We start from the raw sequence: 17178 nt of genomic DNA, 5'->3' as shown, positions 1-17178 counted from the left end.
TCTCACGCACGGGCGCTGCACCGCTCGCGTGGCTGCACCGCCGCCCGATCCTCGCCGTGGCCCATCGGTCCTTGCCGGGCGCTCTTCGCGGCCCTCAGTCCAGAGCCTCGCCCCCCGCCTAAGTCCGAAGGAGCTGTTCGGCCCGAGGGCCGGGCGCTCAGCGGCCCGCTCATCGCCCGCTCAGCGCCCGTTACCCGTTTCCCTCGGAAATAGTTTTTCTGTTTCTTTCCCTGTTTCCGGACGAAATTGACCATCAATTTCCGCCGAAAATAGAAAAATAAATAGAAAAACTATTTCCTTTGCTGAATACTAAGAATATAAGCGGTAAATATACCGCGAAAATAGCTAAGTATATACAAAATCTATTTCTTAACCTATTTACTTAGCTATATCTGCCGAAAATATTACAAAAAATTCCCTGTGTTCGGTTTGTTGAAGGAAGAGGGAATGAGGCTGTTGTATAGGAACGGCGAGTATAAGTTGGAATGGGGGGTGTTGTACCATAGGTACGGTCCGTTCAGTGCCGGTTGGCCGTGATTGTAAATGTTTGCATATATTATACTTATTGCCCATTCAACCAATCAGATCAAGGCCTCACACAAAATGATGTAGCTGAGTTCGAGTTGAGAAACCGAGCTTGCAAGCAAGCTCAGTAACATGGGAAGGGCACATCGATATTAATGTGGTGTCAGTGCGGCATTCTGGCACTCACAATTTGCTTTCCCTGAGCCATTCGTGGCACAATAAGAAAAGCTGAGTAAAATAAGATGGCTTGCCATTGTACTGTGATCAATCCCTGTAGGTGTGTTACAAACACAACCACTAGATCTCAGTGGGGAAAAAGTGGTTTGGGAAAAGCATCCTCAATGGCGTGGGACTGGCGCTGTCGCACGTGCAACGAATTGACGTGTACAGTGAGCTGAAAATGTCTTTTTGTCTTTGGATGCGGCTTTTGTTATCCATCGCTTTCTTTTGTGTGCTCAGTATTGCTCCAATATGCCTCTGTGTACCCTCACTTTGGCTCATTGCATCGAACACTCCCATCATCCCATCCCTTCTAAGCCTTGATCGCACGAATTTTGATCTCCATCGACTATGCCTGTTGATTGATTGAGTCGAGCACGGTGCCCTTTACAGGTTCGTGGTGCATCTTGAACCACTCACCGCGGTCCCACCACCTCTTGCGATGGTGATGTTACAGCACCTCACAGAGTGAGGGGCAACCCTCTGAGCGCCCGACGCCACCCTCGTACTCGCCCAGTCAACGCACTCAGCTGGTCAATCGTCGCGATTTGTGAGGACGATTTTTGCCCTGGTCCCGCGTCCACCCCTCCAAACAACAGTGTGGCCAACACGGCCAATGCCTCCTTGGACAAAAGCTACCATTTTATTATCTCCTCCGGTTCCGGTGCCGGCAACGCGGTATGTGATACCTCACCGCGTGTGCTTGCCCTGACTGATGTATTGACCACGAGGGTACGACAGCGTGTGTTACTCAGTCTGTAGGCTCTTGCTTTGAGGCAGTTACTGTCTCCACCACTGTCATGGCTTCGACCTCGAGCCCCTGGACTCACGACGTGCATGCGGTGAGCTCCGTTGGCCTGCGACTGCCCTCAAGGTGGTGATTGTTTGTTGACATGTTCTCAGCCGCCGTCATTCCATCTGAAAGACTTCAAGGACATGAGCGCCCAGCTCGAGGTAGCCAAGGATGAAGCCATCGAGGCCAAGAAAGCGGCAGCCATTGCGCAGGAGGAGAGTGTCCAGGCTCAGGAACGTGCTAATGTCGCGCAAAACATGTTGCTATAAGCACGGGATGAGCTGATGCAGGCTTGTCAGCACCTGCAACCCCTTCAACAGAGGCTTTCAGAGATTGAGGACGACCTCCATTGCAAGTTTGCGTGCAACGCCTCCGGAATCCTGTTACGTAGGTCTTGCAACTTTATAGGGAATCTGTGAGCTCATGCTTACTTCAGCCTTGCATGCGGTCACACCTTCTGTCAAGGCTGCGTTGCCGCATGGTTTAATAAACACCTTGAACTGCATTGCACGATCAGCGGTCGACCAGTTTACGACCCAGTGCAAATCCACTGGCTCCAAGGGTCTGATGCTTTCTCTCTTCTGTTAAACCTTCAACATGTGGCCGGGGACATCCAACGCAATATGATGTTGTCCTCCGTGCTACGCCTTGTCTTGTCCACGGCAATGCATGATTGTACAATGCCGTGATATAGCTGTCCCGTGTGCTGCCAGCGAGTGAGTGTACATTTCCCTCCTGTAAAAGACCTTCCCTAATGTATGCTATTCCGAGGTGACGATACGGCCAACCCTCAATTGTTGTGTGGAGGACTCGGAGCACAATTGGCACGATCCAAATCAAGATGTACTTCGCAATTTTTTTCCCAAGCTCCTGAACTTCTATAGTGCCCGATTATCCAAGCCTTGCGTATCTGTATCCCAAGTTAGCTTTCTTGCATTTTCAGCTATAGCTATGCCATCGATCACATTGAGCCCAATGTAGCTCGCCACTGTCATTGAAATTTTTGCTGGGTTCTGTGGCTGTTCCTGCAAGATGCACGTAACTCCCCATCACTATGCACCAAGTCAAATGAAATATCCCATATCAGCCTGTATTTCAGCAGTTACCTAAAAGCTTCGAGCAATGCAACACAATCAAGAATCCTCTTTGAGGCTAGAACTGCGCAAAAACAAATGTTTATCATAGGAGTGTGCATATCTTGTCAGTGTTTAAGGTGCTAGCACTAGCAATGCGAGCAAGAGTGTAGATTGGGGGCCTCTACTAGTACTGCCATCTCGATAAAGTGATTAGCGGGCTGCTCTCGCTTAGATGTACTTGAATTGCTACTTACCACACCTGCATCTCCTCCATCTCTTTTGCTTCCAATTGATAGGATCTATGAAAATTGTAGCACCCGATACATCATGTAAAATCATCCCTGCCTGCCATCTACGAAAACCCGCATCGTCTTTTGACACTCAAGGAGGTCGCAGTTGACGAGCAAGAGACTGCGCATTGTTGCACAGTGGCTGTGTGTACGTTGTTGGCAAGTGTGTGCTACAGTCATCCGAGGTGTATCCACAAAGTGGCTGTGCATACGGTGTCGGCAAGCACGTGCTACAATACACGCCCAACCGCTTGTTTGCTGTGATCTACCAGGATCCTGCGCCGGCGTGATCCCAGCGCGCAAGTTATGGCTTTTCACTGTGTGATCCAATGAAATCCAGTGGCCATGCCGATAACCGGAAAAAAGGTAGTGATGTAACTGGGATCCAGGGAGTGACCATGCTGCCTGGGATCCATATGGTGCACAGGATGGAAACTATACGATACACCCCAGGGCGGGCATCTGAGGAAGTGTAGGAAGTTCGTTGTCCACCACGTCCAACGCGCTTGCTATCCACCAGTTCAGCCTGCTCTCCTCCACACTCGCCTTTGGCCTCCTCGTGTTGGGGGCTCATCTTTGGCTCCTCATCGCATACATTGGTTAGGTGTGTACATAACAGCCAACCGTGTACACATTATGATCTGAAGAATGTACATTACTCAATCTGATTGTAAAACTATTCAGGCCCCGGCCTCCTGTCGTTCACTGCACGCATCCTCGCTAGGGGTGACGAATGGTTTGAAGTCCCAAACAGACTAGCCAACTGTGCCTCCAGCACCGGGATGCACGCCACCTGATGTTCAAGCTCCTCTATCCAGCCCTCCAGAATGGAAATCTTTGCCTCCGACAAAAGATGTGGGTGAGTATTCGCAGTCATTCGATTAGGTAGAGGTGGCAATGCAAACACCTATGAACCAAATGTGCAGGTCAGCAAGTGTCCGCGGCAGGGCATCATGTGTATGTACCGATTGTGACCATGCCACTGGCGTAGGAGACTCGTGCAACGAATCCTCTATACGATACCTTCGGCCACGTGTGTTAGCACGCTAAACATTGTCGTCGCATACCCTGCTTGATGTATGGTTACAAGGTGTAGCTGGATCCGTATCGACCAACATGCTGGATACATTGCCAATCATCCGAGTCACGTAAGACTCGAACTCTGACCCAATGTCGTCTTCTGCACTTTCGTGAGGTTGGCCTGCCTGGAATCCATAGCCAAAGATGTCTGATGTAGCACCAATAGGTAAAACATAGCCTGGTGAGCTTGAATATCCTTTGAACATCTGAGGTGAAGAGGTAACGGAATCACGATTCTTCATACTGTTGATGATCGGGAGCTGCTGACCTGAGAACTGGTTCGTTGATGAGTGAATACAAGAGAACATCAGAACAAGAGAGACGTACTTGTTGCGTGGTCACTTGGGAATCTTCTACTTTGCTGCAAGCTTGACTAGTTGTGAACCTGAGGCCAAAAGGGTTTGGTGAAGTGGTGATGGGCACATTCGAAGGTGAACTTGAGTATCTCTCCACTGGCTTTGGCGAAGAGGTATCGGAACAGTGATTCTTTGCATGGGTGTGGGCCGACAACTTGCTGACCTGCAAATTGAGCGGTTCCTGATCATTTTCGATGACACTGGTGGAGCTAAGTAAATAGGAGAGAAATTGACACAAGAGAGACTTACTCGCGGATTTGCAGCTGTGCGGGCACTTGAGAAGGATGGGGGGTGCGGTGCATGAGGACGGATGGTGAAAAACGGAAAAAGGCAGAAAAAGGGGGGAGGCAGCTCCCATTTGCATGCTCTAAGCCTGGTGCACCCGCTCGACAGGGACACAACCTATTGCTCTCGCATTCTGGCGTCACAATGCCTCTTGAGCATCCAGAGTGTCAGTAGCATTAATAAACCCTCAGATTATTACTCACTGGGGATATTCAGTCTTCCACACCAGCCAAGAATGCCAGGGTTCCCGCTACCGCTGCTTGGTTTGCACTGGGAGCTCCTGGCTATTGTTGTCAAAGGCTATCCGACACGAAGATACGGCTGCATACACCCGTCAAGTCAGTGCTTGGGATAACCTGTACCAGCAATCCTCCAGCCCTTTCCATATGCGCAATGCGCAGCTGCACCCCAGAAGCCCTATTTATCCATGTACAACAATCCCTGATGTGCTGGGCGAAGAATACAACCAACTTGTCATGCCACATGCCCCAGATGTCGAAGTGTCTCCCTGTGAACCTCCTGCAGATCCCAGTGTTGATGGATATGGAGGATTTGCGCTGCCATTTATGATCCCACGGTCTGGTGACTACAACCTTACACCAGTGCATGGTCCTGCGATTAAAGATGATCCAGACGACCAGATATATGATAACTGGTTGGGTATCCTGGCACGTACAAAAATGACTGCCCCTGCTTTTCATGGCATGGACAACGAGTGTGATGCGGACTTGGGCATGGGTAGTAGTCCAACAGAGTCACTTGCATTGGATTCGGAAGACGAAAGCCCGTTTTGTCCTGACTGGGACGACATGCATGAGTCGGGATTAGGTGAGTTGCAGAGGATGTTATGCATACAAATTCTCATCGGAATTGGCAGATGATATGGCCAAAGATGTTCTTGATGTTGAGGTTGCTGAATCAGAGCAATGGTGGACCTATCTTGACAAGACAGTCAGTCCTGCATATGTTACCATCAATTCTCCTACTCACCGGTGTGCCAGACCTGCACTATGGACATCACGTCAGCTTTTCCACATTCACATGTCTTGTCAGAGTACGCGCTGGAGCTCCTAGGAGTGGCACGGATCCCCCGGGACAGCGGTGGAGATGCTGTCGCACAAGGTAGGGAAGCAACTAAGAATATATACAAAGATACAAGATGAATACACATACCTGTCGCACAAGGCAGGGAAGCAACTGAGAGAACAAGTCTGAGTTGCTCCCTGGTGCAACAGAGCAACATGAGGGATGGTCCAATGAGAGAGAGGGAGGCTCCTCGGGTGCCCGGCACGTGACCAGGTACACAGAAGACAGTGGTCCTCAGCGTGGGGAATCCAGCCAAAGCAACCGTTGGCGCCATGAGGTCGATCCAAATTGTAGCGGACCGATGGCAAGAAATAACGTTGGGCATGACTTCTTTGTCAATGAGCCGGCACTGGCAAACATTGACGACTTTGGCACACTGGCAGTCGTGATGATCCGCAGGTGGTTCACGTGGGATGGAAACCTGTGGGCAACTGTGAATCCTACAAATATCCGCACCGACACACAGGAGTTTGTTGTGGATGAAACCATGGAACTTGAACGTCCACTCCCTGCCTTCTCTCTTTCCATTGTTGAGTTGCAGGATCCCATGGTTCATTCGGTTTATGGCTTGCCATCTCCAGAGAATATTGCCAGTACGTCATTGTAAATGTCCTGGCAACTGGTTTGACAATGTTGTCAGGGATTCTGCGGGAGGAAAAGGGGCAACGTACACTGACAAAGTGGTCAAAGCCCATCCACAACCCTTGGCAGCTCAAGGCAAATGGACACCGGGTTCTTGGTATGTCCATCTGGTGCTATTGCAATGACACATCAGGCAACATCTCCAAGAAGTGGAACAAGCACAACTCAATCCTTGTGACTCTTGGAGGCTTACCACGTGAACATGTACAACAAGGCTATAACATCCATTTCCTGTCGACATCAAACTTGGCCGCCCCGCTTGAGATGATGGAGGAGATTGTGGTGCTGCTTGCAAAGGCCCACGAGAATGGAGTCAATGCCTGGGATTGCTCTGTGGGCAAGCACGGGGAAGATATCTTGATAATTCCTTGGGTACTTGCATTGCAGGGAGATAACCCTATGGCAAGCGAGTTCTGTTTGCATGTTGGCATGACCGGCAAGTACTTCTGCTGGATCTGCCATGTTGGAAAAGCCGGAGTTCCCGGTTGGGCACCAGGTGATGCTGGAGGGAAGGAACAAATATCAGACTTCGTGATGGTTCAGCTCATTCCCTTACTCGACATTTCTGGCCTCTGATATGTTTCTTCAGGCAGGTATGGCACGGACAAAGTCCAAAATCACAACCACCCTCTGGAACACGCAATGGTTTAACAAACTGAAATTCCACCTATTCGTCCACTTACCATCATATATCCGCCACTTTGGGCCTGCAATACTTTATGCCACAGAGTCGTTTGAATCTTTCAATGCTGTGATTTGGTTGCGCAGCGTCCATTCAAACAGACAAGCACCAAGTAGAGATATTGCTGAGGTGTTTAGCCATATGCATGCTGTCCAACACTTGATTAGTGGAGGATATGTTACACAAGATGCCAATGACAAATGCCTTTCTCACCGGCGGCAGGCATGGGCGTCCGGACCCTGCTTCAAGATCCTGAGTTTCGCCAAATGATGGCTAATCATTTTGACTGAAGCGGTGGGGCTCAAATACTTACCTAGGATGTTGGACGGCACTGGGTGGAGAGAGCTTGGTGGCCGCGAGCGAAACTGCTACCACCAAGCATGGCATCATCTCCGTTGTGTCGTTTGCATCATCGGTACTTCTATGCAAGACCCTATGGCTTGATAATCAAGATGTTGTGCAGCTGGGCAAATTTGTGCTCTACCAACCACGGGAGCAGTCACCCTTGCCTCGCGTTGGGAAGGTGGTAGAGATCTTGGTCAATGCAGCACGAAATCTGGTACTTGGTATGCTGGTGAACAGGTATGAGCTCCATGGTATGTCTTTGACCTACCGAATGCCAAAGATCATACCTGTGAGAGAAGCCTTCGAGTTTCTGCCTTTTGAGGTCAGTTCTAGTCAGTTTCTCAGTATTGACGCGAACTCACTATTATGACAGCGGATTCTATGCGCCATAAACACATTTCATGACTGTGCCAAATACAAATGCCAGACATCCAAAACCAAGGTTATCATCCAAGAGAGAAGGGAAACCGCTTTTTGGAAGCTTGAGGTAGCATATACTGGTGACAAGGACTGTTGCCTCTTCAATACAGCCCAGTTGTGCAGCAGCCAACTCATGCGGCATCTGCAACATCCACCTCAGCATCTCCTGGAGGATAAAGAACTCCTCATATCACGAGCAATCAAGCATAGGAAGGAGTTAGATGTTGCTGCTCTGGATGAGATTGTGATGTGTTGACGTCAGAAACAGGCCACTGGGCCAGCTGCCAAGATCCCATCTGCAGTTTCTCTGTGGCAGCCAGGGAGTCCAGCCACACCACGCACTCCAATTGCAATGCCGGCTGGGTATGCGCCAGACGCAGAGACACTATCTTGTCTGTGTTGAAGGCCATCCATCCAACCCATGACCCTGACCAGCTTGGGATCGTTGTTGATGGCTGAGCTTCATGCCCCGTTAGCGGCGTCAATGCACCGACCACAGAGTCTGGCCACACCGCGCACTCCGATTGCGACACCGATTGCGTACACATCAGACGTAGCAACACCACCTCGTCCACGTCAGAGGCCATCCATCCAACTCATGACCCCAACCGGCTTCGGTCAGTCACCGTTAGTGACTGGGCCGCATCTATCAGCGACTCTTGCCCTGCCGCCAGGCATGTCTGGCATTGCAAGTCGGGGACAGGGCCAACCATACTCAGGACCACCAACATGGCCGCTTGTACTGCTCGAATCAACACCGGGTTGGAACGAAATACCAGCAACACCAGAAACACAATCTCTGAAGACCACGCACCCTTGCAAGCCAGCCACACAGGCAGATTTGTATCTGGAATCTCAACCGCAATATGGTCGGAACAGCAAACGCCAGCGAACTGGATCAATGTCAGAAACACCGGGTTGTGAGGGCAAGTATGAAGATACAGAAATGGTCGAGGGTGGTGGATGCCGAGGGACGCTGTCAGAGCAGAAAGAGTGAAGCTATCAGGGTAAAGATAGTGTCGACACTGTCCGCAGTGCAAGTTTTGAAGGGGCTATAGATTCAGGTCAAATGAGTTGTTACTGGAGTTGTTTTGGGGTAGTGTAGGTCCGGCTTGATACAGTCAGAATAGGTGAGAATAATGAGATTCCAATCCTCGACTATTTCAGCCTCACTCTTAGATACTTCAGTCAGATATACACTTAGTTCTCAATAATCACACTGCTTTGTGACTGCTGAGAGCTCTGTGATTCAGTGGGGGGTCAGGTTTATACAGTTGGACAAGAGGGGCAGCCTCCTTATATACTACTACTAATTTCAAATTCAGAAGAGGGTTGCACCCTTAAAAAGAACAGGGTACCACCCTATTATTCTGTATTGCCATAAACTAGGGTGGTTACCCCAAATTTCTAGGGTGTACCCTCTATTTTTTGGTCCTCCCCCTTCTTTGAGGGTGCTCCCTTGTTCCTTGAGGGTCCCTCCCTATCCTTTGAGGGTCCGTCCCTAAAAGAAGCACTCTAGGCTGTCCCCAGGCCTTCCTCCTCTGTGGTGTCAATGGTCCTCCATCCACCAGTGAGCGCGATCCACACCCGCTGCCAGAACCGCAGATTGGTTGCATGCAAGGGGATCATGACTTCTGTCTCCTCTGGAAAGCCACGGGGGTACCAGCGAACACCGTGGAAGCGCCGAGTCTTCTGCTCTACTGCGTAGACCGCAAATCGGCGTCCCATTGCAATAGGACCGCGAACCTTCCCATATACCGCACAACACATCCGCCCATCCACCATGTATAACATGAGACCGTCCCAGTCCCTAGTAGTAACCTCCGACCCTCGCATCTTCCAGGTCCCTGGAGACAGCATTTGTGCGGGAGCTTGCACTGCGCTATCTGGGATGATGAAGTCACCTGGCAGCCATGAATACCCTGAGTTGGTTCAGTAAGCTACGAGCGGTGGTCAATCGCTATGCTGACCCATTGGCGGCTCTGCAGAGGTGTTGGTAGAGTGGGGTTGCATGTCGATAGGGGTTGGTAGTAACAGTGTGTGTGAGTCCGCAGTGGAGCCACGCTGGTTATGCGCCTGTGTGTCAAACTCCCACGCCACTGGATATGTACTCCTGCCCTATGTCGTCAGTTTCAGCAGCGGATGCTTCCGTCCGCTGACAACGCGTGATGTGTCTGCTGGCAAGGTGCCTGCAAAGATCACCTCTCTCACTGGAGGTTCACCTCGCACTTTCTCCTTGACACCAGCTCTGTTGTCAAAAACTCATTCTCTGCACTCTGTCATGCTATTATTGCTCCAGGCAGCTCTCACTATACTCTGTTCTGTCTTTGCATTGGCACTGACCTGTACTTGTCTCTCGTTGTGCTCGCATATATCAACTATCTTAGAATGAATGTGTTGATCCACTGCCTGAGCTCTTGAATTTCATTCATTTGCTTCCGTTGTCTGCTTGTGACACCACAGCAGTGACAACGTCTGCTCTGGAGTCACACACAATTTTTGTGCCACATTGAGCCATCCACCATCTCAACATCTGCATGAACACGAGTCTCTTCGCGAATCGTGGCTCCTTGGTTATCACAGGATGTCTCAGGACCTGGGCATGTCCCAAGAGCTCTCGTTGACACCATCGTTCATTCACAGGACTGCCCGCCAGCTGAACAAAGGTCGTGTACCCTACGCAATTCCGGCATATCATTCATCGCAAGACTACGACATCAGCTCAAACCCGTCTCCTGTCTTGACCCAAGTCGACTCCAACCGTCATTCAGCTACTACCTACTCCGACATGCAAGACAGTCGCAATATTGAAGCAAGCAGCATTGATGCTATCGCTGATGTTTTAACGCTTTTGCAGGATGACTGAAACAGACTGCATGAGTTTGCAAAGGTATTTCACGATGTGATTGCTCAGATGCAGATCAACTGACACTTTACCTGGTAGATGGACTTTTCGTCGAAGCTCGTAGTGATCTACAGCAAACATTGCGCGTCCAGAACAGCAACAGCCAGTCTACACCATGAACTCCAAAGCCTTCGACGAGACTTCAAAGACGTGAAGGAAATGGTGGCCACGAGTTTTCAATTGAATCCAATCCAGGAGGTAGGCGCATGTTGTTTCATTGACTTGGATCAACTGACCTCGTCTCCTGCAGCATATGCTTGGGCAAGGTGTCCATTATTATTTTGTCAAAATGCAGTGGACATGGATGGGCGCCGTTGAAAGTGTTTAAAACTACCTTACCAACCAAAGTGCCCAGCGGCGCATCCCTGCCTACTTAACTGATCCATACATCAAGTCAATTGTGGACAAATAGCTTGTTAGCAAGGCAAAGGAGACCAAAAGTAACATGCGGAAAAATGTTATAAAGACTCTTTCTCCCGCTGTTCGTGCTCGCTGATTTCTTTGTAAGATTTTTGGGTGCGTGGAATCTAAAGACCCAATCAAAGAATTCACTGCCGAATTCGTGAAGAACTGGTGGCAAGGAGCACCGCCGGCAGTGTTTCAAACTGACACGGCTGCCGTATTGGTGTTGATAGTCGGTCAATCATTTTTCAATCTGAACGTGTCTCATTCTACACATGCAGACAACGATTGCCGAGCCGCTGGTGCAGTCAGCAAGAACAAAATGAAAGAGCAAAGCACCAAAGAGTCAAAAGGCGTGCCGAGCAGCTGCGCTCACCAAGGAAGTTGAGGAGGCCAACCCATGGGTGGCTTCGCTGCCTGTAACGTGGATGGGTACTGGAGAGCTGTATGTGGCTGTGGAACCCAAGGAGGCTCAAGACGATACCAAAGCTCCAATCTGCGGCGGGACGACAGGTTTCTGGGAAAAGCTGGAGGATGAACTCGATCGACTCTACGCAAAGCTGGGGCACCGGTACTTCATATCAAAGTCGCAGGTCCTGAGCACAGACGGCCAGGGGTTGGTTGAGCACATGGTGAAAACTCTTAAGCCACTCTGGGCACAGTAAGCTATTCCTTACGCTCGTTATACAGCTCTTCTAAAGTGATGCTGTAGATGGGATGAAGAGATGGTACGCAAGGACAAGGCCAGGTACCCAAAAGCCACTGTCCTCTGCGACTTTGTTTTGTCACAGGAGATTGATGCCACAACAACAGCCTCGCAGTCAACAATGCCCGTGCAGTCAACCATGACAACGCCTGCCCAGTCTGCAATGCCTGTCCATTCCGCAATGCCCGCCCAGTTGATGATGCCAGCCCAGTCAACCATGACCACGCAGTTGACAATGCTGGCCCAGTCAACCATGACTGCGCAGTTGAACATTCCCTCGCAGTTGACCGTGCCATTGCAGTTGACCGTGCCCTTGCAGTTGACCATTCCTGCACTGTCGTCGATGCCCATATCAGTGCCATTGATGATGCTCGTGCCATCATCGATGATGACCTCGCAGACCGCAAGGCCTACCAACAACAATGTATCATGAGATAGCATAGATACATCTTCATCTATGATTATTGTCATGGGTCAATCATCGCCAACCATTGCCTACTATCCCTGACTGTCCTCTGACACCTCCTCTGCTCTTCGCCGCTCATTTTCCTACGGTCCTCCGACGGATCTCCGGCGGACTTTTCATATCTTTGACTCCCTTATGTTCCCTTTGTTCATCCTTGCTCATTCTCACACCATATTCTTCTTCCTTGTGCTCGTTTTCCTTGGCACTGATTCCCTTTGTGTTCCACATGTACTTTAGTTCTTCTTCCCTGTTCCCTTTGTCTTACTGATGATAGATTCATCTCCGACTTTTCCATTGTTCTGCTTAGTACTTATACCAGCTTGTCTGTACGATATTGCTCAGTTCCAATATTGACTAGGCTTTCCCCTTTGCTCCTAAGCAGACCTCGAGTGTGTAGTGACCCTTCGGGTCAAGTCTGCCTCTGCCCCGCTTTGCTCTGACTTTGCTCCAACGTCAGCATACCACTTTTCTCAATATTGTCTCTGAATCGCATCCACCCAACTCTGTGTTGTGGGCTGGGCAGTACGCCCCTGCACGTTGGACTTAGGTCCACTTGTCCCAGACCCGTTCAGCTTCGGTATCGTTCATCTCCACTTTTCCCACACATTGGACTTCCGCATTTCCGATATTTTTGCCCCACAGTTTCGTCCCTGACAATTATAGTATATATATCATGCCCGTCCGTCATCACGTCAGGCAATGGCACGCTGTTTGCATGTCCTACCAGTAGATTTTGAGTGTAATGCCGCGAGTTATGTGCATGGGAACCATATACCATTTCTAGAAGAACCCACCCAAATCCGGCAGTGGATATTGCGATCCTGGGATCCACCTGACGTGCTGGTGTGCGTCCAGTGGGGGGCATGAACAGCGGAATCTGGCGGCCAACTGGTTTGCTGGTCTCCACTGTTTGCCTGGTTGGGTGTGTACGTGAGTAAAGGGGTGCCAAGTGCCATGTCCAACTCCCCCACAACAAAAAACAAAACGGCAGACAAAGCCGACTAGCAGATCAGCGGCCGGCAGACAAAGCCAATTGTGTGGATCAGTCGCCAGTATACAGCGTGGCACAGCGCGGACGTCAAAGTTCAAATTTGTATGACATTGTGTTTGCAACATACAAGTACATCCGTGAGGTTCTTTGTGAGATGCAAGACATTCGATAGGATGCGCAGGGTGCATAGACTCGTATCTTTGCATCCAAATCAAAAACGAGTGCGTTTCAAGAAAGTCAACGACAATGTTCAATTGTCATGTGTTAATCTAGACCGATCTACACCAATCTGCTCTGCCGATTGACACCGATCCGCACCGATCTTCTCCGATCCGTTCTCCAACTCTTTGCCAACTTCTTCGCCGACTCCGATCCTGCCTTTCCTGTTTCAGCCAAGGGCAGGATACGTCTATCACATGCACTGGGCCACCGGCGGCTCAACGTCCCGGTGGTTCCAGATCTTTGAACGGATTCAACTCCAACTTTCCTGATTCCTGTTCCCTTTGTTTGACATCATAGTTTCCCGTCGCTTGCGACGGATCCTTTGGCCCATCCTTTCCATCTCTTCCTTAGATATGTTCCCTTTGTGTCCCATGTGTTATCTCTCGTTTCCGTATGTTTCCTTTGTGCGCTGAACGGTGCCTCCGATCTCTGCATCTCCGACTTCGCCATTGTTCTATTTTATATATATAAACCGTCCAACTGTACCGTAGATAGTCAGTTTGAATATCGACTAAGCTTCATCCTCTCTCTCCTGTGGACTCAGAGCGCGTAGCAGCCTAGTGCACGAGCTTAGGCTTGGTCCGCATCCGATCTTGACTTCACCAGCACTTCCGACTTATTGACTCAACACCGACGCGTCTCCAATGCATCTCCGACTCCTCTCCGACTCTACCTTTGAGTTCCCCTTTTTCTTTCATTCTATTCTTTGTATATACGTTTTGGACTTCGGTCCTCCGACCTTGTTCCTCTTTGTTTGCATCCGATCTTGACATTGATACACGGTAAACGTACAACGTAGCAAGCGCGGAACAAGCGGAAAGAGAGACGCGGGGGTGGGAAATAGTGATTGGAGGAGTAATACATGGTATCTAATAGCTGGAACGCTGTAATACGGTCAGGATTGCGTTAACGAGTTTGCAGAAGCGACACACCGTTCGACAAATCAAGACAAAGGGAATGTGAATGCGATGTTCGTAGTGAACGTGGCAGCACTTGAAGTCGGTGATTTCAGCAGTGAAGTGGGAAGTCTTCATCTTCTGGAGCTGGTTGGATACTGAATGATCAGTTCTGGGGAGCCAATCCATCATATATGCTCAAAGATCTGACATTGAACAGAAACACTCACCCAGCCACCACCCAAAGCTCTCTACACCCAACATGCTCATATCTCCATCTAATCCAGCATCTGATACACTCTTCTGCCTCATACTTCTTGTCAGGCTTGGTCTTGTAGGCATCCTTAGGCCAGATGATGTTGATCTTCAGATTCATGTTGGGGCCAAGTAGTTTGAGCAATAGGAGGTGTTAGGGAGCAGAGATGTTGCTAGAGATGCTGCAAGTTGATGAGTCCATAGGTTGTAAAGAGTATGTGTGCCCAGGGTGCAGCCTGTGGTAGAGGCAACCAGAAGATGAATATATCACACATTTTTGGTGCATTTTGTCGGCATTTTCTCATGAATTTCAAGACATTTTCATCAACCAGAGCTATACTCATCTGGTAGACTGCGAAAAAAATTGAACAAGCCAATAGACCAAGACACCTCAAAAACCACCTGAAAACTGCCCAAAATTGAACAGATATGCTGTGCTGGTCACCGTACTTGGTTTGGCATCGCCGGTTGGTTTGGGTGTTTTTGTGGCTACACACACATCCAAAAGCCATTGCATTCATAAAGATCGTCATGTTACATTTGATATCATTGTAAAGTACAGCGGTTCAGCAGCTCCGACGATTTAACGTGATCGGCACAGTTATTGATATCGCATCCTATGGACGGATGTGGATGGACACATTTAGGAGAGCGTTCATGGTGTGGTGGAATTTTGTACAGCGCAGAGCTGAGCAAATGAGTGCAAACGAACACGAAGAGTAGTGCAATCGAACGAGGCACATATGAATGAATGAGAGCACGGGAAACGGCATTGTTAAATAAAGTCGTCGGCTTCCTCCTCAATGTGTGCACCCTTGATTTCTATATCTACCGGTCTATGACCTCGGTCTGCAGTTTACGCTTGATGTGGTTCTCAGATGTGTCTGTTCTAGGGTACTCAAGTAGGTGCTTGAGCGTGGCGGTGCAGAGGGTGTCGTGTTCCTCGTTGAGGGACCGGATGTAATATTGCTCAAGGGTGGCCTGGAGGACCCACAGGTGTTCACGTGTGGGCCTGATCCCTGAGCCGCAAGCAAGCTTTAGCACACCATTCACACTAGGGTAAATAGTTGAGGGTTCAGTCACCCTAACAACTGGTTTGAACATGCAACGATCAGCGACGTACGGGGATACTCACCTTGAGTACAGGTCAGCCTGTGGTGGGTATGCGTGCGCAGGCTACAAAACTGTGTGCTCGTGTTAGCATATATGAGTGGGGGGAGGGAGGGAAAAAGTGCCTGAAGGCAGGGCTTACCTCGGCCTCCATGTGCTACACCAGCGTATCCACTTGGCACTGATCAACGATTGCCAGAATGAAGCGCACACCAGAGTCCAACCAATGCAATCAACTGGCACAATGTGGGGAGAAGGAAAAGAGAATAAGAGCTTGAAAACAAGCATGTTCAAGCTCTTAAGCAGAACCTGAAACAGGACCAAAAATTAAATTGGTAATGAAAAAGACAAAATGAGGCTCCTGGTGCAGACCGATGCAAGTGCGCTGGTTACTGGGAGCAAAGAGGGGGTGGATTGTCGCCAAAACAAGAAAGGAAAAGAACCTGGGCAGGCATGCAGCCCACCATTCCTCCACCTCATATCTTGCGTGCAGAAACCCCACATTGGCGGCGTGTGTGTCGAGTGCGTTGTTCAGTGCATTAGCTTTGGGTGTTTTGAAGCTTTAAGCGGTGGTGGTGGCAGCGAGAGCAACGAGCGGGAAGGGCGGGAGGATGATGGGATGATAAGAAGAAGAGATGTTGGACATTAAACATAGGCACAGGACTAACCAACCATTTCCCACGAACCCAAAAAGGTCTTAGTAAGTTCCTGCCCTTGAGCGCACACATGATGCTACTGACAAGACCGATGGTGGCAGTGTCACACCACGGTAGGTCACCCAAGATGTTTCCATGCCACTTGATAGCAGTGTCATAGCGCAACTGGTCCCAAGAGCTGTAGCAGCACATTTCCATGCCCCTGGTGGCAGTGTCACAACATGCTGCGGCTCTCCTAGGTCCTCGCCTGAGATGCCCAGGCAAGTGCAAATAATGAAGAGTGATTTATCCGGAGACACCGATCAGACCTTAAAATCGGTGAATAGACATTACATTTGTCTAAATTCATGGTCGTTGCTGTGCGTATTTTTCCCAAACTTTGTGAGCCTTTTCTGTGTCACAGACTACAGGCTACTTCATTGAATTTGTGTATGTAATGATCCTCAAGTTGTTGTTCACAGTGATCGTCGTGATAGAGCAACGTTGCTGGTCTGTACATGGAGGGCATGCACAATCACGATAAAAAACCAACGAGGACAGCCTACTTTCTCCCCCTCATCTACATTGCACAACCAACAAATCTTTGCCAACTTCATCATGCCGGGACCTGTTGTGGCGAAAGCACTTCTTGCTGTGATTGGCTCTCAGGAGAAGCCTATAGTTCCCATCGAGGATGCATACTGTCGCTGGATGAGGCCACAAATGTAGCTAGATTATTTCCGTGGACCGAGGACTGCTGGCTCACCGTGGTGCATGATTAGGAACTCTTG

At 49.6% G+C, this 17178-nt stretch overlaps 3 protein-coding genes across 3 annotated transcripts; all 3 read left to right on the top strand.

Annotated features, from left to right (window-relative positions):
- Window positions 1–1544: 1544 nt before the first annotated feature.
- PUNSTDRAFT_138721 (uncharacterized protein) lies at window positions 1545–2125 on the top strand (the record flags this gene model as incomplete). Its single annotated transcript, XM_007388408.1, has 4 exons — window positions 1545–1586; window positions 1648–1782; window positions 1837–1924; window positions 1974–2125. 4 exons carry the CDS (start codon window positions 1545–1547, stop codon window positions 2123–2125), a joined length of 417 nt encoding a protein of 138 aa, XP_007388470.1.
- Window positions 2126–5304: 3179 nt separating this feature from the next.
- On the top strand, window positions 5305–6928 carry PUNSTDRAFT_138720 (uncharacterized protein; the record flags this gene model as incomplete). The annotated part of the gene is made up of 6 exons (XM_007388407.1): window positions 5305–5452; window positions 5502–5575; window positions 5626–5746; window positions 6094–6303; window positions 6351–6449; window positions 6486–6928. The coding sequence occupies 6 exons, from the start codon at window positions 5305–5307 to the stop codon at window positions 6926–6928; spliced, it is 1095 nt and encodes a 364-aa protein (XP_007388469.1).
- A 4606-nt stretch (window positions 6929–11534) lies between these two features.
- On the top strand, window positions 11535–12245 carry PUNSTDRAFT_138719 (uncharacterized protein; the record flags this gene model as incomplete). The annotated part of the gene is made up of 2 exons (XM_007388406.1): window positions 11535–11767; window positions 11819–12245. The coding sequence occupies 2 exons, from the start codon at window positions 11535–11537 to the stop codon at window positions 12243–12245; spliced, it is 660 nt and encodes a 219-aa protein (XP_007388468.1).
- Window positions 12246–17178: the final 4933 nt, after the last annotated feature.

The sequence above is a fragment of the Punctularia strigosozonata genome, assembly GCF_000264995.1.
Source record: "Punctularia strigosozonata HHB-11173 SS5 unplaced genomic scaffold PUNSTscaffold_18, whole genome shotgun sequence".
Lineage (NCBI taxonomy): Eukaryota > Fungi > Basidiomycota > Agaricomycetes > Corticiales > Punctulariaceae > Punctularia > Punctularia strigosozonata.
The sequence above is the reverse complement of the archived record's forward strand: the minus strand, read 5'-3'. Positions and strand labels throughout refer to the sequence as shown.